This window comes from Cottoperca gobio, chromosome 1 (assembly GCF_900634415.1).
Source record: "Cottoperca gobio chromosome 1, fCotGob3.1, whole genome shotgun sequence".
Taxonomy (NCBI): Eukaryota; Metazoa; Chordata; class Actinopteri; order Perciformes; family Bovichtidae; genus Cottoperca; species Cottoperca gobio.
The window spans coordinates 18155397-18181771 of NC_041355.1; the positions used below are offsets into that span (position 1 = coordinate 18155397).

The window sequence follows — 26375 nt, forward strand, 5'->3', positions numbered from 1 at the left end:
GTAGTTTTCCATCACTGTTTGGAGGTTTTTATTGTTTAACAGTGCAATGCTACCAATGAAAAAAATGAATTACCATGTAGTATGTCTTATTATAAATGTAACATTATAAATCTGTATTACTTTCATTCATAGTGTATTGCATTACATTGAGCAGATGCTCATGTTACTGTGTCCATCTTTATTAATATGTATTGTTTTTATAAATACATTCAAATCGTGCACATTTTTATCTCCTGTATGTTAAAAAAAAAGTCACGAGTAGAGTCCTGTCTGTCTCTTAACATGAGGTGCACTTGTTTTGGAATTTGATTCGCCAAGGAGGCAACGGACGCCCCGCCCCCCGCCAGCGGCTCCTCCTGATTGGTCTCCTCCGTCGCCTGTCTCGGGGACATCAGGGGAGGCACGAGTTGGCCCATAAGCCTGCGCTCGCGAGTCATCAGTGTCGGACACGTAGTGGGAACGAGCAGGTCCCGATGCACAAGTCACGGCAACCCTCGGCGGAGATGAAGGCGGACTCCGACTGGCTCTGATTTTTAAAAGCCCTTTTCATTCAGGCGGTTGGTTGCCAATGGTTATCAATATGGCAGAGCCGTTATCCCAGGCACCCACCGCTGCAAAAATGGCGTCACTTAACCGGGTCCGAGCTTTGGCGATGATTTTCTTAACTGTCACTGGCTGTTGTGTCACCCCGACAAGTGGCAAGGAAGGGTCCGAGGAGACCGTCATCATAGGGCTCCGACTGGAGGACACGGACGACATTTCCTTCATGGATAAGGGCTACCTGCGGGTGAGTGAGCGCTCTCGGGTGAAATTAAGGGTGTACGGGCAGAACATCAACAACGAGACCTGGTCCAAAATTTCTTTCACGGAACATGAGCGCAGCCGGACGGTAGGGAGCCTTGACAGCTCCTCGGGGGATAACCAGAGCCAAGAGGACTCGTCCAGCTTGCATCCCTGCGGTATTAGGACTTCGGATATAATCATATTGCCCAACATCATCCTGAGTCGAAAGACGTCCGGAATAGTTGAAATTGAAGTCAAACCTCTGCGAAAGACGGAGAGGAGTAAATCGTATTACCTTTGCATCGCCACCGCGACACCGGCTGTGGCCGGCATGCACGACCCGTGGACGGAGAACACCTGGATCTACCACGACGGGGATGACACCAGAGTGATAGTGGTGGAGGAGAAAAAGTTTCTGCTGCCTTTCTGGCTCCAGGTCAGCTTCATCTCCATGTTGCTGTGCCTGTCGGGTATGTTCAGCGGGTTGAACCTGGGGCTCATGGCTCTGGACCCCATGGAGCTCCAGATAGTGCAGAACTGCGGCACGGAAAAGGAGAAGAATTACGCCAAAAAAATCGAGCCGGTCAGGAGCCAAGGGAATTACTTGCTTTGCTCGCTTCTGCTCGGGAACGTGTTGGTGAACACCACGCTGACCATCCTGCTGGATGATATCGCCGGTTCCGGGTTGATCGCGGTGGTCATGTCCACCATTGGAATAGTGATTTTTGGAGAAATCGTGCCCCAGGCCATCTGCTCCAGACACGGCCTCGCGGTCGGGGCCAACACCATATTCCTCACCAAGTTCTTTATGCTGCTCACCTTCCCTGCTTCCTACCCGGTGAGCAAGCTGCTCGACTACCTCCTGGGTCAGGAGATAGGAACCGTGTACAACCGGGAGAAGCTTCTGGAGATGCTGCGCGTCACGGACCCCTACAACGACCTGGTGAAGGAGGAGCTGAACATCATCCAGGGCGCGCTGGAGCTCAGGACTAAGACCGTGGAGGACGTGATGACCCCGCTGAGAGATTGCTTCATGATCCCCGGGGATGGCACCCTCGACTTTAACACCATGTCCGAGATCATGAAGAGCGGCTACACGCGCATCCCAGTCTTCGAGGGCGAGAGGTCCAACATAGTGGATCTGCTCTTTGTCAAGGACCTGGCCTTCGTGGACCCGGATGATTGCACCCCTCTCAAAACCATCACAAAGTTTTACAGCCACCCGTTGCATTTTGTGTTCAATGACACCAAGTTGGATGCAATGCTGGAGGAGTTTAAAAAAGGTGAGACAACTACATAGAGTGCACACATTTTCACACCTATTGTTATTCTATTGCCAAATGGAAAGCCCACTACATAAAGGTGTCAGAGAGCCTCCTCATTGTGAGTTTAATCTCAGGTGACAAAGGTCATTGCGCACACTGCTTGGCCTTTTCACCTGTCTACCCTCCCTCAATTCGATGAGGGGGAGAAGACAGGGAATTATTTCAGATAATATAATACAAGAAGCCACAGTTTGTCAACGTCACTGTGCTGCTCTTTCCAGGAAAAGATCAAGGCTGTGTGAGTGAATCCTAAAATGTTTAAAACCTGATGGGGGGTGTGTGTCCCCTTAAAGAATTCACAATAATTCCCAGGTAGTAGAGGAAAAAGAGAAAGTGTTGTTTTGACATTTCTTATCCGGCCTTGCCTCAGAAAGCACTGAAGCAGCGGTAGTGAGGTGCACTTGCTCACAGCCTCACTGGTCACTTCCTGTAAAGGGGAGGAGGAGGTTATCTCTCTCCATCGCTTCCATTCACTGTTAATGTTCACACAGTTTCTCTCTCCTCTTGCTCTTTCCTCCTCTTACCTGGCCCTCTCACTCATTCTTTTCACTCTTTCCCCTACTTCCTTCCATCTCTCTCTCTCTCTCTCTCTCTCTCTCTCTCTCTCTCTCTCTCTCTCTCTCTCTCTCTCTCTCTCTCTCTCTCTCTCTCTCTGATTTGTGAATGCATTAGGCCATGTGGGAATGGTGCAACGGCAGTGCTAAGGTTATCAGGTGGGGGCATCTTGTTTGAGAACCTGCTTAAATCCCTCTCTACCTCTCTTGTGCTTTCCTCTGAATGATGGTGGCGATAACTCCTTTTGTCCGGCCCTGGAATGCAGTCGTGTGGATAATGAATAACAGCCTCTAACACTCTAGTGCCCCCCCCCCCATGTGTTGTGTGTGTATGCGCATGGCGTTTGAGAAAGATGTTTACCTCACCCACGGTTTACCTGATGTCTTGCATAGCCATCCCCCCTCTCTGTTGTTGCCTCTGACTAAGTCATTCCTGGAAGTGTGTGTAGGTTCGGTACTTTCTCTATGCCCAGATAAGCAGCTTTAGGTGTAAGCAAGTGATACATGGGCACAACTGTTCAGAAACCTATTTATCAATACTTAAAATGTGGTGGAGAAAAGCATGATTGGTGCATTGCGTGCTCATTACAATATTCACTTCACTTTTAAGAGGATTAATGGGGAAGAAAACAGAGCAAATCATTGAGCTCCATTACCAGAAATTAGCTGTAGCTCTCCATGCCAAATTAGCTTTACATAATAGGGGAGTTTGTTCGTTTTCATCCCAATTGACTATTTACAGACATGTATAAGCAGCAGGAAACATCAATTCACTTGACCTTGTTGATCATTTTTCAGACAAAGAAAGTTCAAACTGAATATGAAGGCATTGTGCCACGTTCTGCTGCATTATTACTATAACATTATTACCAAATATATGACCCTTGCAGTATCTCCTGCCTCACTTATTGCACAAGTCCAAGTGGACTGTGGACATCTAATGTTCTTTTTGAAAGTATTATGGCTGTTCTTGACATGTGAGTCTGTGTGTAAGGACTACATTGGAGTATCAGCAGACATCCAGCAACTAGAACAAATACATACACACGTTATTACATAAGCTTTTGAATAGGTGACTGGAAGCAGTGACATCTCTGATTGTGGATGCTAAATGTGCTATGTGGTCATTAACTAATCACAGTTTACTACATGTGTGTCATAAACACATATTCTGTTTCTAGAATCATTTTCAACTAAACTATTGATGAAATATCAATAGTTTAACTTCATTACTGTTAAAGAAGCCGCCACAATACATTGTTCTGTTGTCTAAACGACTAATGCGAAGGTTTATACTATATTAACCTCTATCTCGCAATGTGAACAAACGCAAAGTGAAAACTAATTTGTGTCTCCAAAATGTAATGGGTTCTTTCTTGGCCCAGGCTACAGCCTTCCACCAAGTTTCAGAAAAAAATTGGGCTAATATTTATTTACGTAATCCTGCTGACAAACAACCAAACCGAAAACATAACCTCCAGGTAACAAAGTGAAGCAAGTTATGGACTAATATTTGAAAACAGTCTTATCGCCTGTGTTGTAGACGTATGGTCCTACCGTTCAACATATCAGTTTTTTAGGGACACTCCTCAGTTTTATCATCATACCAGTTCTGAACAAGTCGTTTGGCTCTGATGCTCGTCTGAGCCTGGTTGAATAATAGCCTGAATTGTAAATCTGCATAATATAGTCATTTTAAAACCCATACCGAGTTTACCAAGGTCTCCAAGTTCAAATCAACGGACACCTCAAATACTTAAATTGTGGGCTCAGGTGTATCTGTTTTTGTTTCTTTGTTCGCGCCCACTAAAACACATAATCATCATGTTCACATTATGTCGCAGACATAGTTCATGATATAGGTCCGGTCCAGTGTGTGGTGGCAGAGTGTTCTGCGGCTGGCCCCGCGCCAGAGGGATTTCGCCTTCAGCCTCTCTTAGAAGTCATAAGCAACTGTTGTAGGGAGGGCTGCGGGGTCAAAGTTTCCCGTCAATCTGGCTCTGTTCGCAGCGCACACTCACATCAAAGTGCTTTGTATTGTAAGTCATTGTTAATTAATTTGATGCCGCTTGCCGAGCTGCATTGTCGTCTGAAGTCTCTTACAAAAAAATGAGGAAAAAAAAAAAACCCCGCAACACGATTACATTAGAGACTGTGTCGCAGCATTGCATATAAACTTTCTGCCGAGGTGGTTTCTCTTTGCAGTTGGGGATTTGTAGGAGATGTTTTTACGCTCAAAATCTCTACTTTACAACAATACGTAATTAACTGTATTACTAGTTCTTGCTCTGATAAAGGTGCTCCAATCTGTCAGAAATCACAAAAAGGAAAATATGAATACATGAAAAGTAAAGATGGCAAAGCAAAAGATCCAAATGTAGAACTTGCTCAACATTTTATTGGTAGTAAAGATATGCGCACATGCTTAGGTTGTACCCGGCTCGACCCGTGCCCTAGGTTAGGGGTTACAGTCGGATTCATGCTCATTTTTAATTGAGGCAGACACCCCTCTGGAAACTTCTGACCCATTCATTAATTGCTCTCCTTCTGCGATTGCAACAATTACTGTCATCCAGGAGGCTGCTTGTCAAGCTGCAGGTTTACCGGTTAATGAGTGGGTCACTGTGTGCCATTTGGGACCAAACCAAGCAGCTGAGTCAGAAACAGGAATTTAGCTGCCCTTCTGACTTTGAATTATTTGTGATATTCCTGAAAGCGAAAGTTATTCACTCGCTCAAAAGCAGTGTAACCAGCCGTGTGAGAAGAGGAATGGATCTGCTGTATGGATCTTTAGGGAGCTCAAATCAGGTTGTGTGTGCTTTCTGCCCCTGGGGAAGGCAGGCCACTTGTCTAACTTAAATTTGGGAGTCCAGGTTGGGCACTGGGACTTGACTAGAAACAAGGAAAAACAATTTTCCCCAATAGTCTCCCTGCTTTGCTAAAACTGAACATACAGACACAAACTCTCAGTTTGTGTCTAACTAGTAAACTTGGTGTCTAAATGTATGTAGTTACACTGCTTATTCCTTTTAAGTGGAGACTCTTCAGGTGAATAGGGTGATCATTTCAACTAATAGATATCTCCACAAAAGTTGTTTACTTACATTAAGACAATCATTTTTTGTATATAATAATATTTTCTGAAAATTTATAAGGCATTATCAAATAGGTGCTAATTTGCATAAATATACGGAACAGAAATCTGAACACTGGAGTCAGGTTTAAAATTATTGTTTAATTTTGTTGTCATATAAGAGTCGATTTTACAGAGTTCAATTTGAAAATCTATTTAAATTACTCCATAAATCAGAAAATACTGTCAACGTGAAACATTTGGACATGTTTTTTGGAATACAATGAAAATAAATCAGGCTATGAATGATATGTGAACAAAGCTCTCAGTAAAAACCTTCAGAATAAAGAGAAGAATGAAGCTGGAAAGTTTGCTGTATGTCAGAGCTGCTGAAGAGGAGACTTCTGCCTCAGAGTCTGAGAAAAAAACTCATTTTGAGAAAACGGCCTTTAAAGATATGTATTGTAAAAGTCACCACAGGTGAAAAGAGTAAAACAATTAACAAATAGATATCACCAAGAAACTTTCCCAGTTGATTAGTTACATTAAGTCAATAATATTTTGTATTACATGCTTTCTGAAATGTTATGTATAAATATGAAAATGAGGTATTATCTAATAATAACATTTGCCGAATTACTACTAAGTACTTCTACAGACGCAAATAGACGAAGTATGTAAAATAAACACCTAAATGTGTATTTTGTGTTATGGAAGCAAAACCGCCTCGAAATTGAAAACACAATGTTTTTGTCTGTAGTGTCTCGCAATAAAACTACCAATTTAATTAATGTTTTTATTTATGTTAACGCTACCTCATCTGAAAACCTGTCAATTAACATCCTCATGGTAAAATGTCAGCCGCCTGTGTGTTGTGTTATCCGTTCAGCTATTGTTCACTCATAGCCCAGGGTATACATGCTGCACTGTTGGAGAGTAAGGTCCCCAGTGTAAAAGAGCCTACATGAGGCCTGGCACGTCTTGAACTAGTTCCCCGATTGCTGCAATATAGGCCAATCTATGCTTAATTCAGATTCAACAGCCTTCACGGTCTCTTTGCTCAGTACTTTGTCTTAAAGTGAAACTCCTTTTCTCTGTTGGCCTTGTTGAAAACACTGACAGGAGTTTTGTGGTTTGCTTCGAATGCTGTTATTCTCTCTGGGTGTTTGTGCGGAGCGTATAATAGCAAAATGTCTAGAAATTGAGTGTGTTTGCCTGGTAACCCTTGGTGCTAATGCTGCAACGAGTGTTGGGATTAAATGTCATCATGTTGGTAAGAACACTTAATGTTTCCTGATGAGGGACACCCCTTTGAACTCAGAACTAATTACCTCGAATCAAAGCTTGTCTGCATTTCGCAATACTTTGTGTTACAGTAGACAGCATCAGTAGTAGATTCTTTTCTCGTAAGCAATGTCATTTTGATGCAAAGCTTGCATGTGGCACGTACATGTTACAAACAGCACAGTTACCATATTACCACATGCTGTCAATTGATATACTATACTATTGGAAATTGCACCAATTCTGTTTCCTGCTCATTTGCCTTTTGGGATTTATATGGATAAAGTTAGTTCATAAAAAGACTTTTGATGAGCATTTTCTTCTCTATCATTAGCACCTGAGTATCATTTAAGGATGTGTTTGAGTTTTCATGTAACCCCTTTGGATGGAGGGCCAAAGCTGCTGTTGTAGAAACCTGTTGCATGGTAACTTTTCCTCTATTGTGCTCTTGACTTACAACTTAAAGGACCACCTGGTGTTTTGCATGTTTTCGCCCATTATACTACAAATCATGAACACTTTAAGTAACTGCCAAAAGATATTTTCCAAAGCGTAGCTTGTGCAGAGACTTGAAACCTTCTGGAAGTACTGTCGGTGATCCATCACAGTGTCATTTTCTTTTCTTAGGCTAACGTCAACTGCTAATGTAGTTATGGCAAGCGTTTTACAAACAATTTCTTATTTAGTCCATAGTCGGATTTAGTCAAGTCAATTTTTTATGTAGCAATGTTAGAATTGAGTAATATCTTCCCCAGCCAACATGCAAATATAAGTCTATATTCAATCTCTGTTCAAAACTCTTGTGGTTTTACTGCAGTACATAAGGGAAATATCTCGCTCTTTACTCGCTTAGTGCTTCACTCTGGTGCTAATTGTGTTTGTCTGCTGTTTGATGTTGGGCAGGTAATGTCTAGTGGTTCTATTTCATCCTTACTGACCGCCAGAGGTGGTGCTTAACACTTCTAACTACTTTTTCAGTAGTTACATGAAATATGAACGAATGAATACACGATTGACTTTTGGTGATTTAGATGTTGTCTGGATTGAACTCTTGGGTTTGTTGTGTTGGCGTTTGAATTGGCCTACATTCTTCAGATTCTGGTACAACATGGAGTAGGCTTTTAAGACCCGATTAGTACAACAGTTGAGGAGTGTGAATCTAGGCGCAGTGCATTCCCAAAGCCTGTCTGATTTGGCATTATGTCTTTTACTTTGAAAATGCATTTTCTCCTGGGCACCCCATACTACGTATTTAACACAAAAACATTGTGGATTTGCGGCTCGGTGATGTGATGCTAAGGTAAAGATGTTTTCCTTTGTGTGTAGTCAAGTCTTCAGGTAGGCTATGGCCTTATGTGGTGCTTCCCTACAACTCCTGCTGTTGTGGTTCAGCAAACACACAACTGTCGGTGTCAGCTTCATGTACGTGGCGTTATTTAGAAAAGTGCTTTAGCCCCCAAATACGCCCTCACTTGTCAACCTGCAACCAACAAAGGGTGCTATAGAAAATACAACATGCTACTATTTTAAAATAAATCACAACAAGGTCCCTGTCGCCTTGAAGATGACTTGTTATGAAACCGCACTTTGAAGAGGAAATTGTGTGAATTTCTCTTTCATGGAAGACTTTTGATCTAAACCTCTGTGATCTGGGCTCCTCGCCTCTGTGTGGCAATACTGATGTATCAAAAGACTAGAGGTACAATGAGTTGTTATGAAGAGCCAGTTAAGAATAAGTCCCATATTGTACCCAGGAAGTCAGTAGGATTCATCTGAGGCACCTATTGTAACAGGTACACTGGTCTTTCTGTATTACCATGGTCTCAGTTGGTTGGAATTCTCTCCACGGAAATCCTAACAGTGTAACGTATTGTCTATATTTCACACATTTCTAAGGTTGTTTTTGTCGTTCAGCACAGTTGTACATGTCGCTTCACATCCTTTCTCCTTAATAACTTGACCGTAGACTCACGAGCAACTCACTTCATTTCTGGGAGCCTCATGATGATGCCGATTCCTGCAGAAAGGCTTTGGTCCTTTTTGTGTTGTGGATGTAGTTAAGGAGCCGAGTCTGCTTCCAGCAACATGTTGCCAAGGCTCTGTAGCCATGCACTACTGAGGAAAATGTGTTATTACGCAATCGAGAATGCAACCACCCCCACGTTCCTTTTAATAAGCTGTTTCCCAAAACAAAGATCACACTTTTTCTTCTTTTTAAAGAGCTAAGGCGTTAACAGAGTATCGAGACTTTCTAATTGACATGATAGGAGAACTATTAGCACAACAGCAGACTGAGAAATAGGCAACTGTGTATGCTTGTAAAGGATCAGGTTGGTGCTTCATTGTTAACAACTAAGATCTCTGTGTGTGTGCTTTGACATTTTATTTGACTTAAAGGGAAAAATAAAACATATCCTATTTCATTAAATGCCAAATGAGCATATTTGAGCTGTCCATAGTGATCGCATGAAATATGATTTAGAAGGCAATAAAAGTTCATTCAAGACCATTCAATCAATGGAAAAAGTCTCTCCCAGAGCTGAAAACCACTTAACTGTGAATATAATCATCAAGACAAGACAACTCAGAGTTGCTCATTTTGCATTCAGTGGCAGACATTGTCTCTCTAAAGGAAATAAAATAAAGGTTAATTAAGATTTCTTTTGAAAATCTTTCAAACTGTACTTAGTAACAAGCCATATTCGTTGTGTATCTGAGGAGAGAGGAGGTTTGTTTTGACTGCAGTCATGTCTTTAAGATATTATCATGGTCATTAGGGGCCGTGCGTTATGTCATTCTCATGAAATGAAGGGAAATTGCTGCTATTAGTGTCGCTGTCTGATGATTCGGAGGTAGGAGAAGAGTGACGATGGTGTTGCAGTGAGGGTTGAAATGTGCAAATGTGTAAAGCTCTACTCTGTAAAACCAGGCCCTTTTTCCTCACAGTTAACAGTCACTTTTGTTAAGTTACTGAGCTGCGGAGTGCAGGAGTGAAACAAGGAGGTTGTGATACTTTATAAAAGTCATCCATTCTGATTTACTGGCTTATATTTGACACTTTATGAGTCTCTGTAACAAACTGAAGCTGCTCTCAAACACTTTAAACCAAGACCTCCTTTCCTCACACAGTTAGCTCTGTCTGCATTTCACTTGCATGTATGTATCCACAACTTAATCTTTATAAAGTTTCTGTCTAACTTGGACTTGAGCACAAGGAAAACTAAGGCCCTTTCAGGCTGTGCCTCCGAGAGGGACAGAAAGCCCTCCAGCTTGGTCAGCCTAGTAACCAGGCTCTGTGCAGCACACTCAGGGAAGCAGAGCCACTTGCTTGTGCAGCAAGCAGTCCCATCCCCCTCCTCCCACATTCCCTCTCTCCCTCTTCTCTCCATATTGTCCTCTTGCCCATTTCCCTCTGTGTTATAAATTACAAACGACACAAACCTCCAGGCCTAATGCCCTGCCATGGACGCCTTCCAAGCTGCACTTTTTGGAGAGCCAAGAGGCTGGCTTCATTGATAACACCGGGCACACTGTCCGTCTCTCCATTTGCTGGCAGGAGGAAAACCCAAGACGGGCCTGTGAAGGGCCCAGGAGTGCACAGAAAGACACCAGCGCCTTTTTTTACAATCAGCTGATGGAGCCTACTTTTCTGAGACTTCACCAGTGCTTGTGTTTCAGTTCAGCCGGCCATTTAAAGCACATCAATAACAATAAATAAAACCGTAAAAGGATTTAGCATCAAGACTTTAGGATTACACTTACATGAATGCCTTATGATTTATTTATTAATGAAAGTTAATGGGTCGTTAACGTACTGTTTTGGTTGTTCATGAGAAATTGGCACCAGCCACTGGTTAGCATTTATTAGCAAAAGCTTATAAAGTGTCATTTTCAAAAGTGCATCTGACCATTTCATGCCCTCACACTGCCAACGTACTATTTAGGGAATTATATATGTTAATATTTTAAGAATAAATAGCTTGCATCACAACTTTTATTTTTACTTTTTAAATGTTTTAACAAAATAACAAGGAATAGATATAAGTATTACACTAGGTTCCACTAAAAGTGCCTCTTCATAGTGATTAAACTGAAAGTAGCTCTTTCCACTGACATTGCAGGCACGACATGCTTTTGCAGCTTTCATTTTACTTATGAAAATAGTTCCACGCTGCGCACCCTTTAGTCGCTTGATGACTTTCTGAAACACGCACCCAGTGTTGGGGAGTAATAAACTACATGTACTTAAACTAGTAGTTTTGCAACAGCTTGCTGGTAGTTCAACTACATTTATATTTGCAGTATTCATGTCATTAAATACATTTTTGACAGCGTTTATGGAGTTAACTTCTGAAACTACAAACAATTTTGGAATTCATTTCCATTTGTATTGTACCACTGCTTCTCAACTGTAATTGAACCAACCCGCCCCCTGTTTCTTTATTTACAAGTAAAACAGTTACTTTTTCTTTTGGTTTATGTATGACCTGTGCTAACCATAGACTGTATAACACATGGATGTAGTATATGTGACGTCACCCATAGGTTTCTTAAGAGCCGTTGTGAAGCTCAAAGTAGTCGCCATCTTGGCAGTGACGCCACCGTCTAACTCCTGGGGCGGCACACACCTGTCACTCAAAGCAGCCACGCCAATGCGTAACTTTAAGCCTTGATATAGTTAAAACGTGAGTTATATAAAAATTCACCCCACGTACAGTTGAATAGGAAAGTTAGCGATAGAGACCAAAAACATTTTTTGTTCCAGGCAGTAAACATGTTTATTTCTGTTGGCATTTTAACAGGGGGGTCGATGGAGATCGACTCCCTTTGGAGCCAGCCTCAAGTGGCCACTCGATGAACTGCAGTTCTTGGCACTGCAGCATGGGCTTCACTGCTCAGCCCCAGAGTTTGCCTCTTGGTTTGAACAAGTTGGCACTTTTTGAAATAAATTCAATTGAGTGGCATTTTTCCTATGCTGTATTTTGTTTATTTCGTATTATATGTTTGATTTTCTTTCTACAAAGCAGTTTGAATGACTTTTCCTAAGTAGCTTTACTACCAAACTAGATTGAGATTTTCTGTAGTTCAACTTCTTCAGTGTGAAGTAATGTGCTTTTGCCGTGGTCATATAGTATTTTAGGTCTTTAAGTCTTGATGTCCTGGTTTCAGGTGAGAGATGTCGGTGTTTGTAGCTACCCTTGAAGTAGTTTATTCATGCAACAATATATCAAATATGGAGAATTCTTGTTTTCTTTTCATATTAAAGTCAATAACTTTGGATTTTGAGATCATCTTGCACTATTTTCTGACATTTTGTAGACCAACAAATGAATCTGGTAATGTACAAAATATTCGGCTGATAAATCAATAATGAAAACAAATGTTGCAGATTTAGTTCACGTCTTTCTGCTGTGACACGGTGGCGGTATTTGAATCAACACAAACATAGACAAATGGACAGACTTAATTATTATATTATTAATCATCACTGTAAATATAAGATGTTGATAAACCTTTACAGCTCTTTTACGCTGAGATTTAACTACTAACTGATTGATATTCCTATAAAATGTTATTTAAATGAAAGGTTATTAATAACTAAGTCATCATTTGAACATGAAGTGCATAACATGTACTGTTCTTTAGATTTAACCAAAAGTGATATTTACACTAGTGCATATTTATTTATTATTTAGTTCACATTCTGAACACATAATTTGAGATGTTACCTTCGGGCAGACAGTTTAGCCACATTACAGGATAAACAAAGATTAATTCATTACATCCATTAAAATATTATACAGGTAGTAATATTGTTTGATATGATTTTATTGGGGACTAATATATAGCGACTTGATTATTCATAATCTGGTTTGATTATCCCTGGTTTTATTTATTTAAACTATTGTCTTTTTCTGCCTTTCAGTATTTAATATTCAATGTGTAATTCTGAGCCACCTGCTCCTAAGAAATAGGGGGCAGTATTTCACCTCTAAACTGGGTCCATACCATCTAATGTTCATATTTTAGTTGTAGTAGTTTGGCATATTTATTGTATTTTAATGTATTCTTTATATTGAGTATTGCATTTCCTGTGTAATGTCTGTCAGTCAGTGTTCAAGAATAAGACGTTTTACCAAACTGCTGAAACTCTGAGAGCAAAAAGCTCTGCTGTCTCATAATCTTCAGGTGGAGCTGATCATCTGTGTTTACTGGGCACTAATGTTAACGGGGCTGTAGTCCGTGTAACGTTACGTCAGTTTGTTTATTGGACTAAATCCAAAGTGGCAGAAACTAGAAAACGACCCAAATATTCGTCTCATCTTCCCGGTGGTGGCGCTGCCAGGAGAGCAGCCCGCCGGAGGAGGGGAGAGGTCGACAGAGCCGGCACTGGCACAGACTGGAGCTACAGTGACTCACTATCGCCTCTAGAGAAACAAGTGGTATTACAAGACCGGGTGGAGCGGTGCTAGGCAGTTAGCATGCTAATTTCAGTAGATCTCTGCAACACAACACACAGACGTCTTTGACACAACGTCAACACTGTTACCTCTTCACATTCTGTTGATGTTGTTAGTTCATTTAAGTAAGGTTGTTTTAATGGTTTAAGTTTAAATTCTGGATTATAAGAACTACAGTCTCACACTCAACATGTGAATTCAAGTTTATGCTTGATAAGTGTATAATCTATGTTCTATGCGTGAATGTGCATTGTGACGTTGTTGGCAGCGGTGTTGTGTGATGCAGCAGTTTGGAGCTCAAGACAAATGAATAATAATCGATATCTTATCTCATCTATTTTATAAAACAGGAACAAATTGACTGATTTATGTGGGCAGTAATGTAATAAAAACAACACAGGATGCAGGAAGTTCTTACAGGTTTCATGTTTTCCTCATCAACCCACATTCTCAAAGCCTATTGCACAAAGCACGGGAGCTTTTTTATAGACCACTTAGCTCATTCTAGCTTTAAGGATTTCGCCCCGGCTAATTGTTTTTATTAAGGTATTAATTATGAGTTTTAAAGCTCAAAGTACTCAGTGCCAAAAATGCGTGTTTTCAGGTGTTTAATTAGCTACGTAAGCCACGTGACACATTACTGCTGCTGATTATGGTGATTTTCACTACTGGTGTTTTTATTGTTGGAAGTATTGTAAAAAAAAACATGTCAGCAATTTCTTTGAACATAAATCGCACTTTACTGTCTACGATTGTAAAGGATTAAGCACAATAAGAGGTGACTTAAACAAGTGATATTGTTGCATTTATATAGCACTTTTATCCAAAGAAATGTACAATTTACCTCTTATTCACCCACACACACACACACACACACACACACACACCAACACATCACAGCCGGGGATCGAACCGTCAACCCTGTGATTAGTGGACGATCCACTCAAATGATCAACGGCTTACTGCTCACAGAACTCGCTCCTACTAACAACCTGGCAAGTAAGCTAAATGTTTTATTGTCCTCAACTTTAAACACATGTCATATATACAAACAAATGGCATTGAGCTTAAAGCCACATGGAAGCGGCTGTTAAAGCGTCTTTAGCGTCCATAGGGTAAAGTATTGCCAAGTGAAACAGAATAGTGGGTAGGGTATAATTAAGAGAGGGCTTAAAATCAAATCCCCCAAATTTGATTGGATTGTTCAAAAGCGGACGTGGCTTAGCAAACATGGCACGATATGGAGCTGTACAGAGATGGGACTCCCTTAAAACTTAGTATTCGTCATTAGTTAACCCTGTGGGCGGTGCCTTACGTCCTGCGACACGGTGTGCGCCTGATACGTGTTCTCGTCAGCTCGCATCTTCCTCACGTTTAGTTTATTCCTTGTTTGAAAGCGACATCGTGTCGCTTTAAGCACAGAGCTGGTGTCAAGATGTGTTTAGCATAAATACAGAAACGGAGAGAAACAGTTTGCACCCAGCTGTTGTTTGTCATCAACATCCCGACACATTTCTGTTTCTATACAAGTTGAACAAATGACAAGTAATACAAGTTAATAGATACAACTTAATTATTACAGTTTTTTTCTTCTCCGATATCCGATGCTGTGATTTTCGGCAGTATCGGATCGATACTGACACTATGTTTCGAGTCGGTGTTTAATTAGTCAAAGTGCAACAAGCTGCAGTTTCTGTCCAGGGTGTTGCTGTTACACCAAGTTAGCACACAGAGCTTTGAAGATGTGTTTTCCTAAACCCGATCGATATATTCAATATGTCTAGTGATAAAACGTATTTATTTAAGCACTTTGTTTGGCTTAAGCTCCGCCAAACTAGTTTACGTTGTTCAAAAATTCAAGCGAAAAATCCTTACGGACACAGTTCTACTTTCATGTGTTTTGCTACTTTAAAAACACCCCCAGTTCTTGTCATCGTTGTCTGATGTGATCACCATTCAGCAGTTGCAACACTCACATAACAGAGCAGCACCTGACCGCAGGCCCATTCATTTATCCCCACTGGTTTCCCATTGATGCCTCTCCTTATGACTGAGGCCCAAAGGAATCTCCACCCAGGGGACCTTTCAACAACAAACGCAGCCAGCTACGACAGCAAGCTGCTTCTCTGAATGAACAACAATGTCATTCCAGCAGTGTGAGTGTGTTTGGCTGTACTGTATGTGTGTGTGTAGTGAAACACCACTGGCTAGTAGCAGCAGAGTGATCTTGTGACCAAGGCCCCTTAATGTTGGTTAGTTAGGAGCTGTGAGCAGACTTAACTTCTCTGCGTTACCCTGATTAGTCCATATGATGCTAACTGTATTGTTTTTACCCAAAGGCCAAGGGACCCAAGCATCAGTGACTGAACTCCAGTGGTAGAATGTAACTAAGTACATTTACTCAAGTACTGAGTACAAGTTTGAAGTACTTTACCTGAGTTTTTACATTTTCAGAGGGATGTATTGTTCTTTTTACTGCATTACATTTATTTGATAGCTTAAGTTATTTTGCAGATTCAGAAAATGTCACACCGAATGTCACACCGAAATATAGTGCAGTTAAAATAAGTGAGCAGGTAGAATATTTATTTTTGTCAGAATAAGGTAAAAAACAGGGAAATGATGTGCATGAAAATGCTGTCACTGTGTTATCTTATGCCTTTCTGAGCACAGAACAATGTGTAACCACTAACCCACCCTTTATACCGGAGACTACATTTCCCATAAACCCCTTTATAACAAGAGTGCTTACCAATTCATTAGCTGACGCTGTACTGTCTACGAAACCAGACAGTCTCATATCAGTGGCGAGGCTGGTAGCTGAGTCATCTCTCTTTCTTTCTTGTTTATGGTAATACACTATTATAATCGTTTAATGTGCTAATGACTTGTGACAGTACTTCCAGAACGTACCATTTTTCAATCTATCAGGGATTTCAAACAGTTACAGTTAGTAATTTCAGTCTCCATGCTTTATCTTCACACACGTTTGATAGTATTTGGTGTCAGCAATAGAATATTGTGCCTGTTTTGTTGTGTTTTTGAAATTATAGTTAAATCAGAAATTCAACAGTAATAGAAAAATATATAAATGTGGTGTCGTTTGCATTCGCCTTGTGTTTGCTTATCATGGACTGTTTAGCTTGGTGTGTGTGTGTGTGTGTGTGTGTGTGTGTGTGTGTGTGTGTGTGTGTGTGTGTGTGTGTGTGTGTGTGTGTGTGTGTGTGTGTGTGTGTGTGTGTGTGTGTGTGTGTGTGTGTTTCCCAGCTGTCTAGCTGAATGCCCAGTGAATTACAGACCATCCCCGTAACTCAAGGGTAATAGCCTGAGACTACGAAACCCTACTTGTTCACAACCACATGTCAATAGGGAAATGAAGTGCTATGGTCTTGGACATAAGAATATGTTTCCTCACCATGTTGAGCATTACAGTACACAGGTTGGGATATAATGACTTAATACATTCTGAGCTCTAGAGCAATTTATGAGACTGTTGTGTAGGGGAAAGCACAAACATAGTGACACAACCGTTAGCATGCAAGCCTTTTTTGGCACGATGGGCCACACTGACTGCTGGTGCTCAGGGACACGTAGTATTTAGGCCCAACTTCACCTGGATGGAAGAGAATTCATCTTGAATTATGAAATCTCCAGCATCACTTTTAATATTGACACAAACTTAATAAAACCAACGAGTAGTATAACCCTGTAGCATTGGCAATTTACCCAGAAGACTCCTGTGTGTCTATATTGAGGAACATTATGGTTATCATAAAAAAGAATTCAAATAAGAACTTGGGTAAAAAATATTTGTATTCTTTGCTGCAACTAGAGACGGCAACTGTTTTCTGTCAGAATAATGAAGTGTGTTGCTGCTAAGCTACGGTTAATGCACGCCATGTTGCTACACGTAGTGTTCTTGTTCTGAGGGACACCAACCAACCAAGACAAAAAAAGAAAATGTATGTGGTGTCGCGAGCAGTGGTGGACGGTAACTAAGTACATTTACTCAAGGACTGTACTTAAGTAGAATTTTGAGGTACTTGTACTTTACTTAGATATTTATAAATATGGTACTTTTTACTCCACTACATTTATTTTGTAACTTTATTTACTTTGAACATTCAGATTGAGATTAATAATACTAAATATAATCAACAAATAATATATCACGTATTGTGATAAGATCAAATAAAACTTTATTGATCCCATGGGGAAATTCACAAGCTACTCAGCAGTATATACAATAAATAAATAAGCTCCTCCTTTACCAACTGCAACATTGACGTGATGAACACATTAATGCGTCAATAATCATAATTCCATAATATACCATATATTATTCTGATATGGGCAATTGTGCAGAATGTGTATTGTTACTTTTTGTAGTATAAGTCTATTTTGATGCTAATACGTTTGTACTTTTACTAAAGTAAAAGTTTGAATGCAGGACTTGTACTTGTAACAGACTAATTCTACACTTTGGTATTGTTACTATTACTTAAGTAAAAGATCAAAGTATTTCATCCACTGGTCACGAGTAACAGTAAACAAGCTGATGGATTGATTTAACTTCCTGCCTGGAGAAGGGTTGCAAGTAATTAAGATACAAATATGTTAATGTTTGTAGAAGTATAAACAATCGGGGTGTAAGAACATATGGATACAGTATTGTATCATAATATTGTGTTTTGTGATGCTGTATGGATTCTCAAAAATTGACACTTTGTATGTTGAGTTGACACGTCACATGACACATCAATTGCCACGTGACACATCATATTCCACGTGACACGTCACATAACATTTAAAAATCGAGAGGGAACCAAAGAATCCCTTGTGTAGTCATATTCATTGCGTGAAGTCACTCATAGTTTTCCCAAAGATCTTACAGAGCAGCAGCTGTACTTTCCCTTTAATTGACTGAATATGTTTAATTTGTTCCCTTATTTATATTAATACTATTTCATTTATCTGTTTTATCTATATAACTTCCAGACAAGAAAATACAGACACTTCTAAACACAAACATACAGACAGACACACATTCCCCTTCTGTCCCCAGATAATACAGACCAAGACACAGACAAATGTTATTTCATTGCATGTCTACACGTCTCCAGCATCAGGGTAACGTTTTTGTCCATATCAATGGAAAAATGGGTCAGAATGGCTGGAAACTTTCACTGGAGGTAGATTTAGAAGAAAGACTGTCCGATGGGTTCCCATCACTCTAACATTGCACTATATTTGTCAGTGCTCAAATATTTGGAAAAATAGGGGGAGAGCAAGACAGGGAGGGGGGCAATGATGAGTGTCCACAACAGATACTGACCCCTCATACTCCCACCCCAACTCTCCGAACCTTACGTGCCTATTTATAGGGGGAAATTGCGCTATGGAAAAATATGACAAAGCTGCATTCCATAAATAAGCTGGGAATGGTGGAAAAGAGCACACAGCTTGGTCTCTGAAGGCCTGAGTGGAGGTTCTCAGGCTTGGCTTTGGATTACGGATGAATGAATGGATGACTGGATTGATGGATGATAGATAGATATTGATGCAAAGCGATCGATCAATTGATTGATTGACTGTTAGTTGGGGCCAGTGCAGCTATCATGAGTTGGCGTGCTTTTAATTTAGGCCTTTGTCAATCTACCATAGGGCTGCAACTAACAAATATTTTCATTATCAATTAATCTGATGATTATTTTCTGATTAATCTATGAATCACCTTTAAAATATCCGAAAATAGTAAATACAAATGTCTATCCCAGTTTCTAAAAGTCCAAAGTGATGATTTTGGATTGTCTTGTTTTTCAGTCCCAAATCCAAAGATATCCACAGTTCAATGTGACAGAGAAAAGCAGGAACTCTCCATATTTGAGAGGCTGAAAATGGCATTTTCTTGCCATTTTTGCATTTGTCGATTAGTCGACTAATCATTACAGCTCTAACCTGCAGGGTATAAATATATATATTTATACTTAAAATTATTTATGATCTACTGGATGATATATATCTTTGCAACAATTGTGTGCCATCTAAAGGAACCTGTATCTTCAGAGAGTGTATGCCTCCAACACGGGATAGCAGGGCTGTAGCTATCATTGGGGGCCCAGTTTATGTTCTGTGTGTTTTTACCCCCCTCGGAATTAAAGGACCTGAAGTGTAGTTTACATTTTATTATGTAAAGTTGCAGATGGTGCGCCATGCTAGTGGCCTCTCTCCAGACTAAAATATCTCAAGAAACATTGCATGGATTTCAAACACATTTTCTACAGGCATTCATGGTCCCCAGAGGGTGAAGACTATTGAGTTTAGTGACCCCTTGACTTTTCCTTTACCACCACCAGGACGTTTCCATTTTTACAGCTATTAGGGGGTCATCTCAAAATGGTTACGGCCCTGTGGAGTAGATCTTTTGCTTTGCATCTTTATCCTATCGCAGCCAGTGTTTTAATGCACTCAACTTTCGTTGCGATCCCTAAATCTCTCCTCAGTGAGATTAAGAACTTCCTGGTACCTGAGTCATCTGCTGCTTTGTTGTTAGGGGAAACTAAATAATCCTGTGTGTGTGTGTGTGTGTGTGTGTGTGTGTGTGTGTGTGTGTGTGTGTGTGTGTGTGTGTGTGTGTGTGTGTGAGTGAGAGAGAGTTTTACCGTAAAACATGCTTATTCCTTATTGGATCAAATTGAAAGTGAATCGACCCCCGACCCTGGTGTGTGCAGTGTGCCTGTGTGCCTGACTACCCAGCATGCCTTCAGCATCAGCCCAGCTAGACAGCCCCAGATGTCAGGCAGCAGTGGTGGCTTATAGGACCCCAGACGACTGGTCCTCGCAAGGACACGCTCTACCCGTGGCCCACTGCCAAGATCCAGGCTCCAGAGGGTCCAGAGGTTCAGCCTCTCCACTCTACCTCCAGCCCCCCCCCCACAAAACCCAATGCCATAGCAGCAGCTAAGGAGCTACGAATAAACAGGCTGTCTCAGAATATATTTATGGAAGACAGAAGCTGCATTTCTTCTGTCACTTGTGTGGTATTTTGTCTTTGTGGGAAACTGGAAAGTATGCACTCATCTTGTGGGATTGCAAGACAAAACCATATGGAGTGGAGCTACTGTGCGAAAGATGAGCGTGTGTGTGGGTGTGTGTGTGGGTGTGTAACATTGGCAGAGACAGAAATAGACTTTTAATAGACTTTAGTCAACAACACCAGAAGAGAAATTTACATGGGTACATAAACCAAAGTAAAATTTGACCTGATGATGGCAATAGATGGAAAATCAGGGAACGACAAAGTGATTACAATTCATGCTGAATTCATGAATGTGGAAATCCATCCAATAGTTGTTGGGACATTTCACTCTGAAAGGTTTCCACAAAGGAGGGATACAGGATCACCAAATTCAAAAAGTATTTGTATTCTGGGAACAATGAATATCTAATAAAAGGTTGTACCAATCCACCAAGTAGATGTACAGATATATCTCAGGATAAGGGAAAACTTTGGCCTGCTGGATGCCGGAGGAAAAGTCAGGGGGGTCACCAAGGTTATTACAATTTAACCCAAGGGAAACATGAATTAACCTCTTGGTAGTCATTAGGACTTGTCATCTGGTGGCCATGAATGTCTGTACCAAACGTTGTGCCAATTCATGTAGAAGATATTTCTAACTTGCTGGTGGCACTGGAAGAAAAGTCAAGGGATCACCAATGTTAGTAGGCTTCATCCTCTGGACACCATGAGTATAAACTTTAATTGCAATCCATCCAATATTTATTGCCATATTTTACTTTGGAACAAAGTGGCCGTTCAACCGACCAAGTGACCGACGTTGCCATCCTTGGAGCCACGGCACTTCGTGGCAAAATATTTGCTCAATGCATGTCACTAGTTAAATATGTAGCCTAATTTCCATAGCTTTGCTGTCGCTTCCATGGAATTTGTGAAATGTCTTTGTTTTTACATTATAGCCCATGGGACAGACTGTAGAATAAACATTTTGCATAAACATTCTTTTCTCTGTCATTTCTACTGAATAGCTTCCCATTCATTTCTTTCCTGTGTTGCTTTTTTTAACCAGTGAACTATGTGGCCTCTGTTAAAGCTCTTACAACGGGTCATCTCTAATAGTTGAAGTAAACTCTTATGTTGAAGGAGGTGATAGAAAGTGTTTTATTTTAACTTGTCAAACAGATGACTTGCGCTGTTACGTCAGTGTGTTTGTGCCAGCACATGGCCGCGTGTAGAGCAGAACAGAACAGAACAGATTGTATGTGATATCAGCAATGTCCTCCACCTCTTATCAATTGGGACACATTAAGGTCGGAGGTCGGGCCACGTTTTGTGTCAGAAAAGTGAGGTTATGTTGAGGTCATTCCCATTGGCTGATAAAGCACAAGTACGCAATAAAAAGAACAGTTTTTTTATGTATTCAATCCAATACGGCATCCCTAAGAAAAGATACTTAAACAAATCATTACTCTGTGCACTGATTTAACTTTTAATGTAATGAGTTGTACAGTAAAGTTTATTGTTATTTTGTCCTTTCTGTGGTTGGTTGAAAGAGTATATAATACTATATTCATCAGGAAAGTCTCGCTGGAACATTAATAGCTGTTTTTCTTTTACACCAAATATCCAGTGGATTTTGTTTGACATGTTGAGTATTCTTAAGTGGGAAAGTTCATTCCTGCTGATAATCTCAACCCAAGGTCAATATACCATTTTTAATATTCTTCAAATATGGTAATATGTAAACAGTAATTATGGATTAGTTAAAATAATTCATAAGTAAATTAAAGAGGTTGAAAGCTCTTGAAAAATCTAGTAAGTCAACCTTGTTTTAACATACTTTGATCAAATTGAATTATTGCTCCTTACCAAATTCCTTAAAATAATAGGTAAATTGGTAGATAGGTAGAGTTTGATCAAAAATACGCCGATACACTTTCTTGCTGAGAGTTAGATGAGAAGATCGATACCACTCATGTCTGTACGATAAATATGAAGCTACATCCAGCAGCTGGTTAGCTTAGCTTAGCATAGACAGGAAGACCACAATATGTCCTATTTACACTTTATTTATTTTAAGGAAAAAACAAAACAGATATAACCTTAATAAGTGAGCTTTACATGTGCTGTTCAGTATTTGTGTTACCTTTGGACAGAGCCAGGCTAGCTGTTTCCAGTCTTTATGCTAAGCTAAGCTAATTGTCTGCTCACAGTAGCTTTATATTTACCAAACAGACGTGAACGTGGTGAAGATCTCCTCATCTAAGTAAGAAAGATAATCGGTATTTTCCCAAATAGTATTCCTTTAAATAACAAGACACAAAAACAGCTACTTAGATGTGACTTTATAAAAAAAAAACATCTCGAAACAAGTGGATTTGTGCTGGAAACTAAATTAAATTAAATGGCCTCACATTACTGGCATATTTTCTGAATGTTCATGTTCAGTTCACTTCTTTCGACATAATAAAGTCACATTAAGGTCGACATTATTTGCATAGAGACCTACATTTGGAGGCGTTGTTTGTAAACCTGCCATGAGTAGAGTGGATACCATTAAAGAGAAGGAAGTAAGCATTGATCTGTTTCACTGTATTGTGCTTTGCTGGCCACTCCATTTGCCTTTCCCTGGGCAGTTTAGAGTAACTGCTTGCTCAAGGACTTCTGAGGCTTGATTGCTTTAACCCACTGAGGCTCCATTTGTGTTTGCCCTAGTTAAACCCAACTCTCAGTGATAAAGCAACATGCTCAAGAAGTCAAGAAGACTCTAATGTTCTTAAAAATAGGACTTTAATATTTCCTTCCGTTTGACTCTTTGTAATGGTGCTTACATTATTCATACTTCTCTTCGGGGATCTCCCATGCCAATCTATTAGGTGAAACCTAAGTATATTTCTTGAAAGCATCAATTCTCCATCTAATGCTCACAGTGTTCTCACATTCAGACTCTCAGGCTCTGCACACTGCACATCATCAGTGTGCTGTCTTGCTGCGAGGACGCAGTGAGCTGCAGTGCAATAAAACTCTCTTGGTGATCAGCCCTCTGTCCTGCACCAAAGCAGCCAACACTAGCTGAAACAGCATGTGAGCACTGACTTAGTGAGATACCTGTGTTCTCCAGAAATACACACACACACACACCTATACACTCGCGCACTCTGACACACGTGCATTCACATAAGCACACTGACGTCCTCCATTATTTACACCAGGGTGTATCTGCATGCAAACGGCCCATTCCGAGACAATCTGATCACACAGCGGAGGCTTCGCCCGGTCTGTTACTTTGCTCGGTGAGAATATCGCCGGGGCGGAATGGAAACTTCATTTTGCAGGGGCTAATATTAGCCTGGGCCTCTGGAAAATTCCTTTTAAATGATCACAAGCTGAGAAAAGGCAAAGAATTTGTTTAGCGTTTTGCTTGACAGTATTCTCTGCATACACGGCAGTTTGTTGCTTTTTTCTTTTTTTCAGATGGTACAGCTCACAGGAGGGTCCTGGGAACGCAGATGTGGAGGGAGGGAGGGCTAAGGGGACTTATATGATGATATTTAGGACTGTCAGTCTGTCTGTCTCTCTGGCTGTTTGAGTTTCTGCTGGCACTGTTAACACTTGAACTACCATTGTCCTGCATCCCTTTGTGATTCAACCGATCACTTTGTGTCACTTGTGCTGTAATACATACTGCAGCCTCATTGTTACGACAGGCACAACATTATCTCACAAGTTTGATTTGTTTTTCCTATCTCACAGTGTAAAATACCAAGTATGTATATGTTATACAGGATGTTAAATTGCTACACTTGCAGAATCAGGATCAAAGTGGAAATAGCCATGTGTGTCCCCGCCTGTTAGTTCACCTGTACCTCCATCACTGCCTCACTCATATTGAACTCCCTTAATCAATTAATGACCCTAAATGTACAACCTGTGTGTGTTTTTGCTAGGAAAATCCCACCTGGCCATAGTTCAGAGGGTGAACAACGAGGGCGAGGGAGACCCGTTCTACGAGGTTCTGGGTATTGTGACCCTGGAGGACGTCATTGAAGAAATCATCAAGTCTGAGATCCTGGATGAGACTGACTTGTACAGTAGGTTCCCCTCTCGAAGCTCATACACCCCCCCTTTAGACTGTTTCACCTCAAGGCATCTCTAGCCTCTCACAGTAACAGGGCTAATAGCTTTATTATGCTGTGACCATTCAAACCAACTTTATGTGGGTTTAACTCAAACAGAAAATGTATCTGATTACACATTTTTGTAAACTTGCAGGGACTTTCAAATATACACACGCGCTGCTATGACATAGACAAATGTTTTATGGCCATGGCACAATATATCATGGTACGAGAATGTGACAAAAGGCATTGTGGAGATGAAAAGGAATTTCAGTTTTAACTAAATTGAATCAATTTTGAATGGTGCTGAATTAGGTTTGTTTACATTAAACGACAATTTGAGTGCATAACTCAAGCTGCACCGATCTATATTCAACCCAATATCTTCCCTCTTACCTGTAGTGCTATTTATCAGTCTAGATTGTTTTGGCAAGAGTTGCAGAGTGTCGGACATATCGGCTGATATCAATCTAGATGAATAAATATCACTACGCGTAAGAGTAAATAAATGTCTTTTGGTATAATATTGATTATAGCAGCTTTAAAAATGTCCTCAATCCTACGCCAGAAATGTGAAATAAGTTTGTGTGACATTGTTTAAATGAAGCTTTATGGCCAGCTGTGGTGTTTCGACAATATTACTTTAACTAATTTCAATTTTATTCTTCAGTTCTACGTAAATAAAAACAGCTTAATGTTTTTCATTTAAGATTTGATTCTCTTATTTGTGTTGTACACCAAAACCTGAAAAAGTCCAAGTTGTTTTTACATTTTACACCCAAGGAGAAATGAATCATTTTGTATAGTCACAATTAGTTTGACTTATGTCCTAACTTGTTAATACAGTGAGTCATACCAACCCATGAGCACTGCACTGGTACAGCTCTCATGGTGAAGGCCTGCAGACGTGGAGTACGTGCCAGTCTATTTGTTGCCCTTATACATATGGCTTTAAGTAATGCTAAGAATGTGGTAAGCTAACAATGTAGCCCCCTATAGCTCTCTTTTAGTTCTGAGAAGAACACCACAGCTACATTTCCGGAAAGAGCAATAAGCGTTGGGTAACTCAAGTTTAGTCACCCTGTGACCCGGGAGGACTCGCTCACTGTCTGCGGAGTGCCGTGAATCGACCTTTTGCTGTTGCACAAAAAGTTTTAGTTTGTGTCTTACGCTCGACTTTTTCATTTTCCCTCCTCAGCTGACAACAAGACGAAGAAGAAAATCACCCATCGTGAAAGGAAGCAGGATTTCTCTGCCTTCAAGCCTACCGACAATGAAATGAAGGTTAAAATATCACCTCAGCTTCTGCTGGCTACCCTGCGTTTCCTAGCAACAGGCAAGTGGGCTGCGTTGCTGCTTGACTTCCCCCAGTGTGCCCTCAACCCCTCACTGTGGGGAAAGTGTGTGTGTGTGTGTGAGCGTGAGCTGTTTGTGTGTGCATGTGCCCGTATGGGCTTTGAGTTTTGGGCAAGTGGGTGTAGGGAGGAGTGAGTATGTGTGTGGAATGAGTATCTGTTGTTTGTGTGTGTGAGGGAATGAGTTGTGTGAGGACTCACAACAAGTATGTGTGTATGTGTGTGTGAAGAGGTGGAAGGCCTCTCGGGAGCGCGGCACGGGATGTCTGTGCAGACTGCGAGCGGATCCGGAAAAAAAACAACCCGCCGTCTATTTGCTTGCGTGTCATGCACTGGAGGTTACATGTTGAGCTCTTAGCTCACAGCTTTAAAAACACCACCCTGTTTGCTTACACGCGTTCCTC

At 40.7% G+C, this 26375-nt stretch overlaps 1 protein-coding gene across 1 annotated transcript in view; it reads left to right on the forward strand.

Annotated features, from left to right (window-relative positions):
* Positions 1–388: 388 nt before the first annotated feature.
* cnnm2b (cyclin and CBS domain divalent metal cation transport mediator 2b) overlaps positions 389–26375 on the forward strand; it is a 35949-nt gene continuing 9962 nt past the window's right edge. The window contains exons 1-3 of the mRNA XM_029440945.1: positions 389–2066; positions 24446–24589; positions 25815–25952. Of these exons, the coding sequence (XP_029296805.1) occupies positions 569–2066; positions 24446–24589; positions 25815–25952 (1780 nt within the window). The 5' untranslated portion in view covers positions 389–568. The remainder of the gene's footprint in view (positions 2067–24445; positions 24590–25814; positions 25953–26375) is intronic.